Genomic DNA, 19,388 nt, shown 5'->3' with positions numbered 1-19,388 from the left:
GATAACGCACGATCGAAGGTCTTCCACCTCGTGCCATTAGCCTTCTGATAACTGCTCCAGACATACTTCCAAGCCGAACCCCATGGGAGCTACTACGTTTGTGGAGGATTTTTGAGTGGTCATCTAAGATTACTTGCATACCTACCGCCGTCCAATATCAACCTCAGCGATGAAAGATATCATTGCCCCACACAACCCTATCGCAGTGAAGATTGGCCAAGCCGAGATAGTAAACAATCTACAATCATCTAACGAGCCCACTGGCCACAAGCCACAGTAGCTCCCATTGTCGCAGAGATACGCTATCCCCTACACGCGGGGTGGGTGAAATGATAAACGAATATTTGAAGTACCGCTACGATTGATTCGGTGTTCATTCGGATCGGAACAGGTGAGCGAACAGGACGGTGCGCTTGCCACGGGAACTTCAACCAACCAGCGTGGGTCAAGTGAGTTGTGGTGACCGAAAATTCAATTGTCGGAAGATAGAGTAGATAGAGCGAGCGTGCGGTAGCAGTTAATGGTGCCTATCGTGGCGTGACGCACAACACCCGGAGAGAGGATAGGTATGCACGTACTGCGACCTTGTTTAGGCTTTAATACAGCCTAGCGGGCTCACTAGCGAAGCGATGAAGCTACTACTGCTGTTAGTGATTGTTTACAAGTGTTTTCGATGGGACAAGGGTACGAAATGTTCATTGCGGAATGCATGATGAAAATGGGACTCTAGTGGTGTATCGGTGTAACAGGTGGAAAACAGCACCACGTGATCGGGCCAGCCGGTGACCGGAGGCCTCCAAGCGTCTCTTCTTTATAGTGCTTCTATCATCAAGCAAGGAGACAAACTTTTTCCGATACATCAATGTCAAACTGGTGGAGAGCGTGATAATGCATAAGCGTGTGTCTTTAGTGATATGGTGTAAATGATGCCGTCGGTTTAGTCACGTCCTGGACCGAAGCCTCCAGCGGCACCTGGTGTGGTGCTATCGATATAGTTTTTGGTCGAACTAATCAAACATATTTGCACGTGAGGCAATTAGTTGGATCACGCGGAGAGCAACTGCTGTTGGATTGGCGAGGCCAGCGAAAAACAAAACAGCATGAATACATTAAACGTTGCACTCCCAAGAACCAGTTCCAGCGAGACTCTGCCCAGGGTAGGATGGTTGATTTTGGGGTGGTCGTGAGCTTAACCAGGTAGAACTAGATTGAATGGTGGTGGTACGGCGAGAAAAACGAGTTTTATTTTTGCAGTCTAAATATCTTGGTGGAGTGGTGAAAGCAGCGAGGAAGAAGGCACGGTCAAACATTTGTTCGCCATTGTGGTGAATGGCGTCGAACAGTAAATAAGCGCGGTGACAAAGGTAGCGTCATACATGTATGGCGAAGTTGACGATATCTCTTACACTTAATTTCTAATCGAACACTCTCTTACCCCGTAAAACAATCGTCGATGATTAGTGCAGCATTTATTGTTTACCGATAACAAACGTTCCCAATGTCCGGTTTGATAGTGAAAAAATGTGGTAAACACTTGCAGGACAATCGGAATCCGGACGGAGTGTGTTCCATCATGCGACAGCTACACGTTCAGTGATGATCACTACGGTACAGATGAGGATCGTTTAGAAGAAGCAACAGACATCTCCAGCACGCCACAGCCATCTGAGGAAAATTATATGGAACTAGCAGGATGAGCGGCGTACAGAATGAAGCATTCCTAACCGAAATGGAGGTGAGTGTGTTCTGAAGTTCAAGTGTTTGTCTGGAGTCTTGAGCGAATGATTAAATCCTCCCTTATTTGCTTAGGACGGTACAGCGCTAACGAAACGTAAATCGAACGGATTCATGACAGTGGTTGAGGTATGTATGCCGGCTTCTGCAGACGCAACAGACGCTCACAGCTCGTAAAGCAATAATTCTTCTCCCCGAACGTCGTTGCAACGCTAACATTATGCGATGTATGATTGTCTGCCAAAATAAGCGCCACCACCTACCCAGACTCGTGGCCGACGGTATTACCCATATCACTCCATTTTCATAGCCCCTCATTAACCGCTTATCTGAGTGATATTCAACTCCAATTATATAGGCTTGTGACAGTATTTAAACAGCGCAATGATGTACGTTCTTGACGAATGTTTGTATCGTTTTTTTTTTTTTTTGGGGCTTGTTTTTGTACAGGGCGTACCATCAATAGCGTACGAACACGATGAGCCAGCATCAACGGTCGACGGTCAAACGCTGCCGAGAGCCGGACTGCAGGGACAATCGACAGACACACTTTACGACAGACTTACCGGGGCCATCGAGCGGCACAGGAAACACATCGAGCTGGTCATCTATATTATACTGAACGTGGTGGTGATTGTGTTCTTTGGGTTCGCTACCAATTACTATCTCGAGTACGGTACGTCGATTTTGGGTGTCCGAACACTAGTGAACACCAGCGTTAAGATAAAAGAAGACAGACGATACTAGGGACACTTTCTTCGCTTATCAATTCACAGAGCAAGATGATTGTGGTATGCAGTGGTGCGATGGGTATGGAATGTTGGTCCTTCTCGTTGGATTCATCTATTTGGGACTTTTGTACTACTACCTGGTGAAACCTGTGCTAGGGCGTCCCTATAAAGAGTACTTGGCTGAACCAGCAATCCGAATTATAACTCACATAACGAAACCCTGGTAAGTGTTTGATGATGCTCCTCAACTACAAGCACTTCAGCCTGGGTGAATCTAACCCACTTTTTTTTCCTTCCCTTTTTCCAGGTATGTTCGTTTAGGTGTCCTATGCCTAGTGCTGGTCGGCTTTGGTCTGTTCGTGTACTTCGAAACGCGTGACCAAACCGAACGACTCATATCACTATCCGGCATGGCCTTCCTGCTTGTCATCTCATTCTGTGTGTCGAAACATCCGACCAAAATCAACTACCGTCCCGTCGTGCTCGGTGTAATCTTCCAGTTTCTGCTCGGTCTGTTCTGCATCCGGTGGGAGGTGGGCCGTAGCATATTTTCCTGCGTCGGCAATAAGGTGGCAACGTTCCTGAACAACGCCAAAGCCGGTGCATCGTTCGTGTACGGCAGTGTGCTGGTCGGTGATGGGGAGAACGAGTACGCCATCTTTGCGTTCGCCGTGCTGTCTGTGATATACTTCTTCAGCTTCTTCATCTCCATCCTGTACTATCTCGGTGCGATGCAGTGGGTAGTGCTGAAGCTCGGCTGGATACTGCAATCGATCCTTGGTACGACCGTGTGCGAGAGTGTGATCGCGGCGGCGAACATTTTCCTCGGCATGAGCGAATCACCGCTACTGATCCGGCCGTACTTGAAAGATCTAACGTACTCGGAGATACACTCGATCATGACGTCGGGTTATGCGACCGTTTCGGGTACGGTGTTGGCCGCGTACATCTCGTTTGGAGCTAACCCGGCTCATTTGGTAACGGCTAGCGTGATGGCGGCTCCGGGTGCACTTTGCTTCGCGAAAATGATCTATCCGGAAACGGAGGAAAGCAAAACGCGATCGGATAACATAAAGATGGAGGAACCGTAAGTGAATGGGGATCGAAATGCTGTAGGAAGATAACGACTGTTTTAATATCTTTTTTTCTTCTTCCTCTAGAACCGATTCTTCCATTCTGGACGCCGCTAGTAATGGAGCCGGTGCAGCCACCCCGATCGTCCTAGGAGTCATCGCCAATCTGATTGCGTTCGTGTCCTTTGTTGCCTTCCTGAATGGATTGCTCGCTTGGTTCGGATGGCGCGTCGGTTGGGAGGACGTTTCGTTGGAAAACATCTTCGGTGCCGTCTTCCGGCCACTTGCGTTCGTGATGGGAGTGCCCTGGGATGATAGCTACTACGTCGGGAAAGTGATCGGTATCAAGATGATCGTGAACGAGTTTGTAGCCTTTCAAAGGCTCGGTGACTTTATTACGGAGCAAGTTATATCGGTAAGGAGGGATTGAGTGAAGATGGTTAAAAAAAAGATCTCTCATCGAATGAATGTTGCACATTACAGCCCAGATCAGCTGCGATCGCAACGTACGCGGTTTGTGGTTTTGCTAATCCGAGTTCCATGGGCATCATGATCGGTACGCTCAGCGCAATGGTACCCGACAAACGGCACATCATCACCTCGGTAGCGTTCCGAGCGTTCCTGACAGGATCGATTGTGTGCTTCATGACTGCCAGCATTGGTGGGCTGTTGATGGACGATTCAATTTTTAACAATTTCGGCAAGATGGGTTCGCTCGATGATGCGATCGTTTTGAACAGTACAGTGCCAATACTAACTCAGTAGTATTTGTTAAGTTAAGCTATAGTAGATCACAAAAATAAAGAAAATGTTGTGTTGTGCTGTGTTGTAAGTCAACCTAAAGTAAGTGTGCCAGTCATTAGTCTTAAACATCTTCTTCTTCTTCTGCTTCTGCTTGACTCAATGAACTACTAGGTCACGCCAGCCATTGAATGGCTTACTAGACTTATTGCTACGACGTAGTTGGATAGTCAGTCCTCACTAAAAGGGGAACAGTCCGGAAGGGAAGGGAGGTCTGATTTTATTTTGTCATTTTTCCTAGCAAAAAAAAAATTCAAACACAATCGTCTGTATTATCACATGTTGCACAGTAAGTGCCATAAAATCATTGCAATATGATAGCCACAATAAGCAATGGTCAACGATAAACAAACGGACAAGATACTACTACTAGCACTGTATTTCCCCTATTATTCATACGATACGGTGAATGCTTGCGGCACGTTTCTAACTTAATATGGCAGACGCTTCTATCATCATCTCGCCCGAAAGACCGGGTTGTCGTTTCATTGACGGGCTGGCCTTTAAAAGAGCTTCGCATCACCGCCGAAGCTTTCATAGGATCAGTCAGCAACGGTCGGTGAATGTTAGCGGACGCCGTGCGATGAGAGCAACCCAGACGCTTCTGAGTGGCAAAACGTGTTTTAGTGAAGCGTGATTCCCCAACCATCGTCATGTAGGCTGCGCGCTCGATGTTTTAAATTGGTGCCGGTGTTTTGGGGTTTACCGCCTTTTTTTTTGCAGCTGAAGTGTGGAGGGGAATAAAGCAAAAACAGTTATATCTAGCAGATCCATCCGTAAGGTGTGTGACGAATGAAGGTGATCATTAACATGACAGTGTTTGTTTGAGTTGGTTGTAGCAAAGATCGTTCGCAAAAACTGGAGATGAATTTAGAAGAATTCGATTTGTGCAAAATATCAGTAAACTATCCAGTGGATGCGTGAGGAATTTTCGTTAAGTCCACAAGCTGCATTTACGCAGCGAGTGAAAACGAATTAGAAAACAAACGACAAAACATCTGTTTGTTCAAGTGTTATCATCGTGTAAGCAGAATGGGAGAATCTGGCATGAATTAGGAGTTACAACCGTTTTCTTGGAAATTACTTATCACATCACATTCCCACGATGGCGCTGAACGGTGTGTACACTTCAACTGCGAACGGTGATCAAACATCAGCAAGCTGCATTGTTGACTCCAAAGTAAAGTCCCCAAGTAAACTTGAAACACTTTCGCAACCTCCTATCTAACTACCTTTATCATTGAATCATTGCATTACTACAGGAGGAAATTGCACTATCAACTTTCGGGCTGGATGACGCAGAAAACCCCGAGAAAGTGCAGCGATCGTGCATAAAACGATACACCACGATAGGCATCGTAAATGGATGCGTTGTGATATTTTTTGCATTTGCCACAAAACGTTACATTCAGCATGGTAAGAAGGTGTTGCTGGTGGCAGCTGTTCCTAGACGATATATCAGTAAACAATCTATGGTATTCTAGAGCAAACTTGCGTATCGAACTGTGGGATGCAGTGGTGCGATGGTTACGGAATGTTGGTGCTACTGCTCGGATTCGTCTACGCGGGATTGCTGTACTTCCTGTTCTTGAAACCGAGACTAGAGGGCTCGCTGTACAGGAAGTTGAGGCCAGTGGGATCACATTTCCAGCGGATGTTTCAAACGCGAACATCCAAACTATCCCTGGGTGCGGTTATAGTGCTAGGGTTTGCTGTTTTTTTGTACTTTGATACACGCAGTGATGCAAGCCGCTTGATGCCTCTAACTGGTATGATTGTTCTGCTGGCACTTTCCGTACTGGCATCAAAGCACCCGAAAAAGATCAATTATCGACCCGTGTGTATGGGGCTACTGCTGCAAGCCATTCTTGGACTGGTTTGCATCCGATGGGACGTCGGAAGAAGTATATTCGCCTGCATCGGAGCGAAGGTGGACACGTTTCTGGGTTACTCATCCGTCGGAGCTGCATTTGTTTACGGCGATGCACTGATCAACCAGTATGCCGTGTTTGCATTTGCCGTGCTGAGTGTCATATACTTCTTCAGCTTCTTCATATCGGTGCTGTACTATGTCGGTGCGATGCAGTGGATCGTGCTGAAGCTGGGCTGGATACTGCAATCGCTCATGGGTACGACGGTGTGTGAAGGCATTATGGCAGCAGCGAACATCTTCCTCGGGATGAGTGAAACTCCGCTCATAATCAAACCATACGTTAAGGATCTCACTCACTCGGAGTTGCATTCCGTCATGGCGTCGGGATTTGCGACCGTTTCGGGTACGGTGCTGGCCGCATACATCTCGTTCGGTGCGAGCCCTGGACATCTGATTACGGCGAGCGTCATATCAGCACCGGCCGTACTTTGCGTGGCGAAGATCATCTATCCGGAGGTGGAAGAAAGTAAAACGACTTCGAAAAATATTAACATCGCTAAATCGTAAGCATCGAAAGGGGATGGGGTTTTCAATCAACAATTAACCTCTCGCCGAATATCTTTTCAGTACCGATTCTTCCCTGGTAGATGCCGCTTGTAATGGTGCAAGTTCGGCTATCTCACTCATCCTGGGCATCATCGCAAACTTAATCGCGTTCGTGTCGTTTGTCGCATTTATGAATGGAGTGCTGGCGTGGCTTGGCATGCTGGTCGGATTGGAAGGTGTATCGCTGGAATGGTTCTGTGGATACCTTTTTCGACCGCTAGCGTTCGTGATGGGAGTGTCGTGGAAGGATAGTGAGCACGTTGGTCAAGTCATCGGTATCAAAACGGTAGTGAACGAGTTCGTCGCTTACCAACGGCTTGGAGAGCTCATTCGGGATGAAATCATTACGGTACGCTTGCTCGAGGTTGGGCTGGGAAGGAGGATCGGCGTTAACTTTCATTTTATTATTTTTTTTTTAACTTATAGAAACGATCAGCCACGATTGCTACGTACGCCATCTGTGGGTTTGCAAATCCTAGCTCGTTGGGTATTATGATCGGAGCGATGAGTGCAATGGCGCCGGAACGGCGAGGCTCCATTACTTCTGTATCGTTCCGTTCGTTTATTACCGGATCGATAGCATGCTTCATGACCGCGTGTATTGCTGGTAAGAGATTTCTTTAAAAATTTATTTGAATCTTCACACAATTAACATTTTACGTTTCTCACAGGACTGTTGATCGATGATTTTCAAGGCTCGCGAGGATCATCGCTGAACATGACTGCGTTATCAAACTCTACCGTCGTGTAACGTACGCTCGTGCCGTGTAATCAGTATTTAATGTTTTTAGTTTAATAAATAAATATTTTTAAATCCCGAACAGGTATATTGTCACAACAGTGTTTATTTACGAGCAAGCCAAAAAATCTTTCTATTTCCTTCCATACAAGGTTCCGCACAAATACATGAGCTACATCCGGTGGTTGGGCTAATACGATTGGAATGTGTGGCGTCCACGTGGGGGGCGAGATGGTGATTCATTTTTAGTACGCCTATCACTTATTGCATCCTTCGGTAGAGAAAATTGAGCAAGTTGTATTACAACTGTATACGTATGCTTTCCTGGCCTTCCCAGCTCATTTGGCCATGGCCTGGCCATGAGCTCATTTACACAAATCGTTTGCTTAAAGCTTAACGTGCAAGTACGAGATTGAGCCTTTTTTATAACACATGGAGCACCATTTAAAAACGGAAAACGGTTGAGATATGACCGATACTACGCTGGGTGAACATCATCTAACGGTCGTCTCAAGATCAAGCCAGCTTGAACCTAATATCACTACAATGCGCCAATGTGTCCTTATACTTCCAGTAGTGCTAACGCACACTCGCAAGCTTGAAGTACAGGTTAAAATTCAAATCCCTACAATAATTAGCTATTTGGTTTGCTTTTCACACTCACTCACAAATACTCCTCCACACGCGTCACGACATAGAGCAAATAAAAAACAATATTAAAACAAAACAAAAAAGTACACAAATTAAAAGCGAAAACTCATAATACACTCGGTAAGCGTAATTTGTAGCAAAATCGGTCTGTTCCGTTCTTTGTAGGGCGATGCACGTTACGATCCATTCAAGGCAATCCATGCAGATCGTACTTGGTGTACAGTTCTTGCGTGCGATCGTACACTTTCCGCGTAACGGACAACATTTCCGGCAGCAGCTTTATCGCGATGGCCACATCCGCACAGACCTTGTCGAGCAGCTGGTCCCGCGTCGGTAGTGCGTACATCGCTACGGTAGCGCCCTTCCGGATGAGCCATGGATGAAATTGAGCAAGGGTGTCATTGTATGCCGCTTGACAAACGCCGTTCGTTTTCCCATCGCCTTCCAGCTCGCCGAGCCGTCTCAAAAACTCTTGTATAAAATCTGCGAAAATCGAAAAGAAGGAGGTTATTGGAACATTAATTTCGCATCTATCACATTAAAACGTGCCTGTCCACGTTGCGCCAATTTAGATATTGTTTAGCGCGCGGACATAGAGCACGGTCTGCGATAAGATAAAGCACAACATCGATGCACTTTGCAGACAGCACACGAACGTACCCAAACCACGGTGAAGCCTTAGCAGTGTCCGGCTCCCGGATACGTAGTCCTTCTTGTTGAGCAAATTCGACTCCCGCTCGTACTCCATCATCGTGCGGATCGTGAGAAAGCTTTCCGCATTTTCTTTCCCGCGCAGCTTCTCCAGAATTTCCACCTTCTCCTTGACGTCACTGCTCACGAACCCGAACACCGTTCCCATCAGCTGGAAAAATCTGCGAAAGAAGTCGCGAGCGTTTGATAAGAGGTACTCAGTTTTTGTGTTGTTAACGGGCAAACCGCGATAAGCATGCATGCTACTTACTTGTACAGCTCTTTGAATGCCTCCAGATATTGGTCCACGTAGACATCATCCTCCTCGACTAGACTTTCAGTGAACTTTTCGTGCACCTTTTGAAGATCGAACTTTTCTACCGACATGATTGTATGAGCTGCACCGGGGAATCGTGTAGAGAGTGTTGGCGATCGTAAAGTAGCACAAAATAGCTAAAGTGGAAGATATGTTGTTTTATCGATAGAGTGTGTGCCTCCGGAGAGGCATAAAAATCCTCACAGCTCGACGATTCTAAACGTAAAATTAAACACTACACAAAGAAACAATCACAAGGTGTGTTTGTTGTTCTTTTTTTTTAAATGACAACACAGCTGTTGGATTGCGTCGGCCAACATCGGTAAACGTCGAAAAACAACGAAATCATCGCAGTCTGCATTGTGAGCTCTTGAACCGTGTACCGTAAACGGCCCCCAAGAAAGTGTAGTTTTTCAAGCAAGCGTTGCTTCCGGAATGACGGAGCTGTCATCGGTGGAATTGTCATCTGTCAGCTTTCTTTCCGGTCCAAAATGGTAAGCGATGTTGTCGAAAGTTTGCAGCGCTCGTCCTAAAAATGTCGCTAAAATAGGTGAAGTAGTGTACTGAGAAGGATGAATAAAGTGGCAACATGTGAAGTACGACCGTTGCTTCAATGGTGACGGTTCCCGCAGGTTCGAAATTCGGTAATTTTCCTGTAAAACACCGGAACCGCAAGCGGTATGCCACATGTTTATCTGTGTAGTTGGTTCGCGTTGTGGAAGGGAACCGAGTGCCGCGGACTGTAGTTTCCCGGATTTATTGTGGCAAACATCTGCTTCACCTATTTTGCGACACTGGAATCGTGTGCTGGATGGTTGAAACTGTTCTATTCTTTGTCAAACTAATGTATCTCCCTCTCGTTTACAGTCGTTCACCAAGTTTGTGGAGACGGGTCGCGTCGCCAAGTGCGCGGTTGGAAAATACAAGGGACGCCTTGTGTGCATTGTCAATGTGATTGACCAAAATCGGGTAAGTTGACCGTGCTGTTGGTGTGGTGTAATGCTGTTGGGATGGGAAAATGGATTTTTCTTTTGTAGAACCGTTGTGCTTTGCAACTGGAGCAGAATCCGATCCGATTCAATGATGATGTTTTCTACGGAAAACAATTATATTTAGGAAGGGCCGTCTGAAACATATCTGAAGCTTTCTTCCAATATCTGAAGTTTTGTGCAATGTGCTAATCCGGATGGATGCCGGTGATGTCGTGGGATTTGTGCATCGTTTTTGTGCGCCTGCTCGATGTGTAATTGATGTGTGTGTATCTCGTTGTGTGTTTGCAGGTTCTGATCGATGGACCTACCAGCGGTGTTCCCCGGCAACAGTACGCCGTCAACCATCTGCATCTGACGAAGTTCCGTGTACGCTTCCCGCACACTGCCCGTACCCGTCTTGTGCGCGATGCCCTCGAGAAGTTCGACATTAAGAAGAAGTTTGCTGAAACCAGATGGCACGAACGGGCTGTCGCTAAGTACAAGGTAAGTGTGGGTGTGTGTGTGTGTGTGTGTGTGTGTGTGTGTGTGTGTGTGTGTGTGTGTGTGTGTGTATATGACGAAAAAAGTGTGCCTACTGTGATTTTGTTGAGACCGTTTCATACGTGATGAACCATTCTAGTAAACATAAGTTACATGATAGGAAATGCCGGCTGATACAAACATGAAGCCAATTTAGTTCTGAAATGAAAATGTTTAAAATTGCTCTTAATGCACACCATGTAAACGTAAAAGTAAAACGCATTGCATTCATTTTACTGATCTCTCTTCTCTTTAATCGTCTCTTTCTGTAGCGCTTCAACATGACCGATTTCGATCGCTTCAAGCTGCGTCTGGCTCGCCGTGAACGTAACCGCGTCGTGAGCGCGCAGTACAAGAAGATGAAGAAGGTGGTCGTCAGCAACGGCATGCTGTTCGGTAAGCCCCGCAAGGGAACGAAACCGCTACCGCCGAAGCGCGAAAAGAAGCCCGAGGACGCGAAGAAGAAGAAGAAGGTGCGTCCGGCCAAGAAGGGTGCTGCTGGCGCTCCGGCCAAGAAGAAGTGAGCGGTTGGCAAATAATATCTACGTTCGGGAGTGTGTATAATTATTAAAAGCCGTTCAGACTACAAAAAAACACATAAAACAAACAAAAAAAAAAAAACAAAGTCCAATCAATCCATCATTCACATTCAATTGGAGAAAGTAAATGGCAGAAGAGGATGAATAGGAAGTAAAAAAAGATTCTACAAAAATACCTTTTTGATTGGTTTAGTAGTAGTCGTCGGAGGGGTTGAAGGATTAGTCGAGAATCGAGAAAATTTTTGAGATGGAAAAATTGGCATAATCGCGTAACTGATTCCCAACGATTTCACAAAAAATTGAAACCATTTTAAAATGATAGGTGCTATCCCGAATAGTCTGTATTATCTAAATAGTTTGGAACCGTCCGGAATTTTCGGAACCGATGAAACCATCGGATTTGTAGGAACCGGCCAAAATGTTCGAAATCAGTCGGTCACGAGTATAAGTAAGAGCGCATACTTTTGCAATTCCAACGGTCCTGCAGTTTTGATGATTCTGACGGTTGCAACGATTCCATCAGATTCCGGAAGTTTCCGACGATTCCAGGTGATACTGGACTGTTCCAGATGGAACCGTGTATTCAACTTCTTCGGAATCGGAACTGGAATCACACGGGGTGCTCTCCAGACTATTCATCACTATTTGAATTTCTTTCTGGGGAACGCAATCGGAATTTTAGGTCCAATTTTGATAATTTATGTGTAATAATTTATTTGCACTCATTGGAATATCAATGTAATTAGTTACTTCACGATGATCTTGGCTTCAACCGTATTCGAATCGGTTGATCAGGTTGATTGATAAGTTTCGTTTGGACATCCATCGGAATAGTCCCGGCCCACTCGATTTCGAAAGAGCGTACGAGCTGGAATTTGAAAGAAACAGAAAAATAGGAGCGTAAGGTTGCAGCAAGATATATCTCCTAAACTATTCAGCATGCTACCGTTCAATTGAAGTCAAAGAAGACAGAATTGGACAGACCAAAAAGCTCCTGAGATTGAATTCTCAACAAGAAAGTAATCTATGCTTACCCTCAGTAGCAGTACCAGCATGCTCTGTTCTGCCAATCGACGGGCGATGCATGATCTCATGCCATGTCCGAATGGTACCACCAAATGAGGATGCACTGGTTCCTTAGTTTCGCGCATCCACCGTTCGGGTGTGAATCGAAGAGGATTGCGGAAATATTTCTCCTGACGACAAGAGATCATATTCTGGGTAACTATGACCGTTCCACGTGGAACCTGATAGCCGCTCAACACGTGATCCCGGTTGAGAATTCGTCCTACACCGATCGAGATGGGATTCAAGCGTAACGATTCCTTCAGTACCGCACGACAATAGGAAGCTTCCGCTGGAATAGAAATTCAATATAAGGAAGCAAATGCATGGAGTTGGGTATCCGGGTTAAACTTACATCCCAACACGGCAGCTCCGATCCGGCTTTCCCTTGGATCGGGCAGAATTTTCTTCGCCTCCTGGTACAACCGTTCCTGGGCGGTGCTTCCATTCAACGCCAAGTGGTACAGTGCGAAGGCAGTACTGTAGCTGGTCGTATGTACACCACCAAGAAGCAGATCCGAAGCCATACCGATGATATCGTTCAGCTCCAGATTAGGGTTGCGAAGATATTCCTCCATAAGTGATTTCGAATGTTCTCCACTTGCCAACCGTTGCTGGTCCTCGTTAAAGTAGAGCAACTTCTGTGACACAAGCTCGACGGCGGTCTTCTCCATAAATTCCTGCGCTTTGCACAACCGTCTGTAGGTGGGCGTTTCAAAGTAACGCCACAGCTGAAAGCCCTGATCGGTGGGCAGTATGCAGGAGTTGGTCGTATCGGCTGATTCCATCAATCGAGAGGATAGGGAGCTGGGAAGCATTTGTTCCTCGGAGAAGCTGTCCAACCGTACGTCGAAGGCCAGCAAGCAGATCACTGCAAACGGGATCGTAAAGCGCCATTACTACATGAAAAGCATTTCCATTTTACATCAATTTACATACACTCTAGATTAAGTCGCGAAATCAGTGGCATTGCGTCTTCGATCACAAAGTTCTTCGTACCGGAGGTGGGCTGTTCCGCATCCAGTTGCGATCGTAGACGTGCAATGAATTCCTTCGTAATTTTATCCGTCGAGGGAAGAAAGTTTCGCACATTCTGTGGAGCGCTTAGTCCTTTCTGTAGTTCGGATCGTATTTTCCACCATTCCAAACCGTTTCTGTAAGCGATATATGGCTTTAAAGTGTATAAAGTTTAAAGTGGTGAAGAGGGTGATGCCTTACGTTGGTAACAGACCAGCAGTACGGTACACATTTGGACGATCTTTGCGATATTTTTCCAGCGCGGTATGGCTACGCCGGGACGGATACATGCCCGGTGTACGATCGTCCAGTACCGCAGCAATATCGTCCGGATCGTAAAGCCACACAATATCCTGCCCGGGAATCATCGTTTCCCGTACGATCGGTCCGTACTGTCGAAATTTGTCCTCACCGGACCGATGCAGCTCATCGAAGCTGTAACGTCCTTTAATGAGAATAAACGCCAGGAATGAGCATCCGGACAACATGTATGACTGATCTGCAGAAGAAGACTATGCTTACCTATTCCTGGAATGTACTGATAAAGATTTCCCAACCCGAAAGGGCCCTTTGGTCCAGGAATTTCTTGATACGTTTTCGCCGCTCTGTCGATGAAATGATGTATTACCAACCGGACTGGGATATAGGCTGAATATTTCGATATGAAACACGTACCCTTTTGGAATTACATTGCTTTTCGACGAAAAGCCACGAAGGCGGATGGTAACTTGTCTGGGCAAAGTCATTTTTTTACTCACAACGCTACTAAACTTTTGCATGATTTAATGATTTAAAAATACATTTCACTTGTTGCTAGTTAGACGAAAATAAATGCTAAAGAACTAGAGCACCGGGAATAGGAGGTCCAACGTTCACGCTAGATTTGACAACAATGAAGCCGGTTTCATTGATCAGTTTTCAGATCGCGAGTTGCCGATCGGTTTGCCTTCACGCACACCAATGAAGGTCTAAAACTTTTCGTGGATTTTACAGCAGATCAGTGCTTCCCGACCAAACAAAAATTATTAGAGATTGTAAAACATAAATTGGAAGCAAAATTAGGAGTATTAAGAGATAAAAATTTAAATTTAATGTAGATCGGTACGCCATTTATTTGGAACTATGCATCACGCACACCATTCACAGCTAGCGGTACATAACCGATAGGGAATGCATATCAAGCATTTGGTTGACCTTGAATAAAAACATGAGTCGAAAATTTATGCTTTTAGAAAGAGCGAGAGATAGAAAGAGAAAGAGACGCTCGCGAACGAAACGCAACTACAAAGCGTGCGTTCGCGATCAGACGGTCAGACGGCTGCATCGGCGTGTTTGTGATATGATTAGCGTTGGAAGGTTGATTGATTGTACCACAAAATTAATATAGCTGTTGAGCTATTTTAGGCACAAACACTTCGTTATTCATACATGAAGTGTTTAAAATATTACATTGGCGTTTTTACACTTGATCACCAAAGCAAACATATTTTTTACGGGACCCCTTTTACGAGAACCCCTCTTACACGTGGCAGATGTCGAGGCCCTAGCGGCCGCCTACTCCGCCCTCCGTTACATCCGCTACAACCTAGAGCTCAGTGTAATCTCCGCCTCATCAAGCACAACACCGCTTCATCGGAAGTTATCGAATCCATCCACCGTTCTATCCCGCATTCGGATCCTATCCTATCCCGCCGATAACGAGTCCTACCCCGCCTTCGGATAGGATATACACGCTTGATCCATTCCTACATCCTCAACAAATCCAGTCCGGAGTAATCCGGAGTTTGCTCCGGAGTGATGTGGATTAATTGCTTCGGAGCAATTCGGAGTAAACTCCGGCAAAAATGAGGATTTACCCATAACTAATGGACACACGACACACCGAGCCACCCACCAACTGGACACAGATTATGCGACAGTCCTGGTGTCCGACAAACTGCATAAGAACCACCTTATTTGATTTTTAACTATCAGCAATTTTTACAGCGAAATTTAGACAATAGCTTTAACTAGCCATAATTGCAATAGTTTTAAATAATAGATAAGGCACATCCGCAATAGTTTTGTATTAGTATTAACCACTTTTTGTATACAGCAGAGAGGCGACTCAAAGACTCCCAGAGACTCAAAGCCTCTATAAATTAACGAATGGAAAAAGAGCAATCAGCTAAACACGTGATTGTGTTCTTAAAAAAGGCACTAGAAACTATTGAAAGTAATTACGATAACTATCCTGCTACAATCGCAAAGCCATATTATATACGCTTGTATGATAATTGGCGCGATATAGCCAATTAGTTGCAACAGTAAAGTACGATATTATTACCAGGCACAATTCTTTCTTCTTATGCCATTTTTCTTTATTGGGTTCTTGCTTCTAACCCTCTTAAAACCCTCTACCACAACCGACCATCGCTCGGAATGGTCATGGCAGGTGTTTCCGGTGGCTGTACCTTTTCCTCCACCGTGTGACAATCGACAGTGCAGAGCACAATTTGGGCCACCTCGCCTTGCTGCTCGGACGATGGCACTACTACCGAATCATCATTCCGACTCCAAACTTCCTGATCCTGCTGGAAACGTTTCACATCGAAGCTCGAGTCGTGGCGAACATGCTTGAACTTGAGCGATCCACGGCTGGCAGGCTTCGGTGGAGTACGGCCAGGTTTCGACTTAAGCACAGGGTAGGGTGGCATTGATTGAACGAGAATGACCTGCGAGTGAGTGGAAAGGACACGGGGCTGTTGGTTGGTGGATGATTTGGAGAATCTTAAATCGACCAGGTCTGCCTGTCCTTTCTCCAGGCGAATCCGATGTTCGGCGGGAAGACAATCGGCCGGAAGTACTACGGTTGAGGGTTCTTCAGGAACTATTGGAGATAGGGGAGGGGGAGGAGGTGGTAGTGCTGTAGTAGTTGGTAGGGAAGGATAAACTAGCTCGGGTAATGCTGGTAGCTGTTCAAAATTGCAATCACTGCAACCGGTTGATCCACTGGACGATTCTTCAGGACCACTGCCTGATGGCGCAGGAACGTCCGATGGTCCATCAAACAACAATCCAACCACTTCGTTTATGTTGTACAGTGAAGAACCTTGAGAAGTGGGATCAAGTGGGACAACTTCAACCACTGGCTCAGTATTAAAATCACCTGGTAGAGGTTGCGGATCAACGGGTGTTGGTAGGGGAACCGGTACCGATGGATACACTAGCTCAGGTAGTGGGGGCAGTTGCGAAAGGACACAATCAACATTTGCTGGTTCTTGACTAGCAGATGCCGCACAGGGTAAGACAACAGGTTCTTGGGGTACTTCTGGTGGCACTCCGTAAACTTCATGAGGAACTCCCGGTGTTGTAGGGGGCGGTGGCGGTTCGGTAGTAGTAGTGGTAGTGGGAACCGGTGTTGTTGTTGTTGTTGTGGTCGTTGTAGTCGTTGTAGGAGGAACCGTAGGTGGAGGTTCATAGTGAGTTGGTGGATATACTGCTGGTGGATACGGAAAATCGGCCTGTCGTTTTACGATCGATTTTCCCAAAAATCGTCTCAACTGTGGATCTTGATTGCGCACGTACTCCAACTTTAGGTGTGCCTGCCGATTGTAATCATGGTGCTCCTTATCGGGGCCGAAAAAATGATCACCATTAAAGTCCAGCTTATCACCGGCTGCATTCTCGATGCGCGTTGTCACTGTGATAGGAGTTGCCGAGGTGCCCTGATTGGCGCTTGCTAGTTGCTCCACTGGAGCGGCTACTACCGGTGGAGAGGTGTCAGCTCTGGCAGAAGACGTAGCTAATAGCGCCCCAAAAAGGAGCCAACCGGAACAGGAAAGTAGCATCCTCTGTAAAGCGAGAACTAAATGCTAGCGCACATGGGGAAGCTTCTGGAGCAACTCAGGAATACTTACCATTAAGAGCACCATTTGTGCTTTCCGACTGCGTGTACGGAAGTGTCATAGTTTTATACCAAAACCCAAAAATGCACCCAAAAAGGTTCGGGTTTGGTGGGAGCATAGGGCAAGGTCACTGGTCCACAGACCATCCCGCTCGTCCCACAAGGGAGAATGAAACTGGAAATGGGCGCCGTAGGGCTTTCGGACTAAAGATAACCACACACACAATTGTACATGATGCGGCCATGGCGTTCTCATGTTCAGGCTGAATTATTCGGTCAGACCGGACTTTATTGGAAAAACATGCTTTCCTGCACGCGCGCGCTCTTGGAACACGGAAGCTTACGGGGTGTGTTTCCTCGCGTAAATACCGAACATGTGGTGCTTGCTGTTTTTTTCTGTTTCTTACTTCATCTATACCTACATTAAAGCGACCGCGGCCCGTTGCATCGGGAAGCGGAGAGTATCGTGTACTAGTCGGGCATAAAATTGGCTGTTTTTTTTTTGTTTAACGGCTCGTACGTTACCGCCCATGTTGTCTAGCGCCGTAACACCTACGACGGAACAGTGCGGCATTCTCCGTAACGGAAGTTCATTTCCCATGTGTTTTAGGGGGGATGGGGGGAAGGGGAGGATGTTTTTTTTTGTGGGTGGCATCAACTGCATTTTGCGAGCAATTTACAACACAACACAAAATCGTACACTATGGGAAACGTATGTATCCCACGCAGTTTTTTTATGAAAAGCGAAATTGAAAGACTTGCCAAACAAGAAAAGGGAAATGAAGATCTATTGACGGAGAAAAACGGTCATACGAGCAAGCAAGATTCGATTTATCGACGTCAGTGAGGGAGGGTTTTTTTCAAAAGCAAAGCGTATTACATTTTATGGTATTGTAATATATAACACTCATACACATCGTCCCCCGTACGTTCGCTACACTACTCTCTGCTATACGTTACAGTGCTGCTTCTACTGATATGGCAATTAGTTTTTCGTATTTACTGTGTTTTGTTGCACGTGCAATTAGTTTAAACCTGATTGTTTTGCTCTTACTGATCGAGCACAATCGACGAAGAATCGAGCAATGAAAGTAAGGAATTGAAGGGAGAGTACGGTTAAAACCAAAATAAGACTGTTACTGGTTCATAAGTTACGAACAACATACATCTACCGTAGACTGGTGCTTATTTGCGTAGCTTAAGACTTAACGTTAACACTATGCTTAAAATTATGGCAATTTGCAAACGGCTTAATCAAACGGTAGCTTCGATAAAGTGTGTGAGGAGATACAGATGCTGAGTACAAGAAGGGCGACCAATAAAAACAACGACAAAATTTCCAAATCAAAAGGTATGATTCTGGTGCATACTCATGCTGGGCGGCGCCGGTCTTCATACGACAGGACCGTGGTTCAAATTCCATCAGAACTGTTCCCCCGTAGTGAGAACTGATCATCCAACTACGGTAATTCTTGTCGGCCATTCGATGGCCGGGGGTACCATGTAGGTCGTAAAGCCAAGAAAAAGATACTGATGCAGATGATCTAATTTCTGTTAATGATCCTCTTCCAATTTCGTCCAACGTTTAGCGTCTGCTAAAAGCTTCCAAAGTGTTTTTATGCCGCCGATATATGTATATAATAGAGTCATCAATTAGAGCATTAATCTTTCACTAGTCCCACGCGCCATTTTGCACGGTTTAGGCAGTAGCGCTGAAGGACGTTTTGTTTTTGCATAGCTATGAAAAACCCATTCGCATTACTCAAATACTTGCCAACTTAACGCCATGAACGCGATGACATTAATCAAGCAAAAATTAGATCGTGATACAATCAGGCCTCAATTGCTGTGTGTGATGAATATGTCACACACATCGGTCACACCGTGCAACGTAACCAAGCGGTACCAATCCCACCAAAACCTATCGCCGTCGTTACAGTCGAACACTGTAACACGCCAGTAACGAATCCATTTATGAAACTGTACCACCACCGGTTCACCGGTTCTTTTTAGTTATTTTCTACTTGCCTCAACGTAATCGTCACCATCGATCATCGTGTACCATTTGTACAGAACGGTGCACCGAAAGCATCCTTCCTACCGTAGACGATCGCGAGAGCAGCAGTATGATTCATTTCGTATGTATTTCATTCCGG

The 19,388-nt window shown here is 45.8% G+C and overlaps 6 protein-coding genes across 6 annotated transcripts; 3 read left to right on the top strand and 3 right to left on the bottom strand.

Annotated features, from left to right (window-relative positions):
• The first annotated feature begins 1,662 nt into the window (after positions 1 to 1,662).
• On the top strand, positions 1,663 to 4,339 carry LOC126563593 (solute carrier family 28 member 3-like). Its single transcript, XM_050220238.1, has 7 exons — positions 1,663 to 1,735; positions 1,810 to 1,873; positions 2,177 to 2,410; positions 2,511 to 2,688; positions 2,773 to 3,552; positions 3,626 to 3,953; positions 4,022 to 4,339. Exons 1-7 carry the CDS (start codon positions 1,694 to 1,696, stop codon positions 4,301 to 4,303), a joined length of 1,908 nt encoding a protein of 635 aa, XP_050076195.1. The 5' UTR covers positions 1,663 to 1,693; the 3' UTR covers positions 4,304 to 4,339.
• Positions 4,340 to 5,444: 1,105 nt separating this feature from the next.
• Positions 5,445 to 7,569, top strand: LOC126560961 (solute carrier family 28 member 3-like). Its single transcript, XM_050216910.1, has 6 exons — positions 5,445 to 5,519; positions 5,602 to 5,755; positions 5,824 to 6,775; positions 6,840 to 7,167; positions 7,245 to 7,425; positions 7,490 to 7,569. Exons 1-6 carry the CDS (start codon positions 5,445 to 5,447, stop codon positions 7,567 to 7,569), a joined length of 1,770 nt encoding a protein of 589 aa, XP_050072867.1.
• An 825-nt stretch (positions 7,570 to 8,394) lies between these two features.
• LOC126563015 (ceramide-1-phosphate transfer protein) lies at positions 8,395 to 9,299 on the bottom strand. The gene is made up of 3 exons (XM_050219623.1): positions 9,170 to 9,299; positions 8,869 to 9,080; positions 8,395 to 8,691 (listed from the first exon to the last, which is right to left on the bottom strand). The coding sequence occupies exons 1-3, from the start codon at positions 9,283 to 9,285 to the stop codon at positions 8,396 to 8,398; spliced, it is 624 nt and encodes a 207-aa protein (XP_050075580.1). The 5' UTR covers positions 9,286 to 9,299; the 3' UTR covers position 8,395.
• Positions 9,300 to 9,691: 392 nt separating this feature from the next.
• Positions 9,692 to 11,319, top strand: LOC126563101 (60S ribosomal protein L14). The gene is made up of 4 exons (XM_050219717.1): positions 9,692 to 9,708; positions 10,082 to 10,183; positions 10,495 to 10,689; positions 10,998 to 11,319. Exons 1-4 carry the CDS (start codon positions 9,706 to 9,708, stop codon positions 11,247 to 11,249), a joined length of 552 nt encoding a protein of 183 aa, XP_050075674.1. The 5' UTR covers positions 9,692 to 9,705; the 3' UTR covers positions 11,250 to 11,319.
• Positions 11,320 to 12,015: 696 nt separating this feature from the next.
• LOC126560960 (cytochrome P450 302a1, mitochondrial) lies at positions 12,016 to 15,206 on the bottom strand. Its single transcript, XM_050216909.1, has 7 exons — positions 15,203 to 15,206; positions 13,869 to 13,982; positions 13,548 to 13,791; positions 13,269 to 13,483; positions 12,685 to 13,200; positions 12,299 to 12,621; positions 12,016 to 12,132 (listed from the first exon to the last, which is right to left on the bottom strand). Exons 1-7 carry the CDS (start codon positions 15,204 to 15,206, stop codon positions 12,016 to 12,018), a joined length of 1,533 nt encoding a protein of 510 aa, XP_050072866.1.
• A 536-nt stretch (positions 15,207 to 15,742) lies between these two features.
• LOC126560958 (mucin-2-like) lies at positions 15,743 to 17,176 on the bottom strand. Its single transcript, XM_050216908.1, has one exon. It carries the CDS (start codon positions 17,174 to 17,176, stop codon positions 15,743 to 15,745), a length of 1,434 nt encoding a protein of 477 aa, XP_050072865.1.
• Positions 17,177 to 19,388: the final 2,212 nt, after the last annotated feature.

This window comes from Anopheles maculipalpis, chromosome 3RL (assembly GCF_943734695.1).
Source record: "Anopheles maculipalpis chromosome 3RL, idAnoMacuDA_375_x, whole genome shotgun sequence".
Lineage (NCBI taxonomy): Eukaryota > Metazoa > Arthropoda > Insecta > Diptera > Culicidae > Anopheles > Anopheles maculipalpis.
Note: the sequence above shows the minus strand (reverse complement) of the source record. Positions and strands in the feature narration are given on the sequence as shown.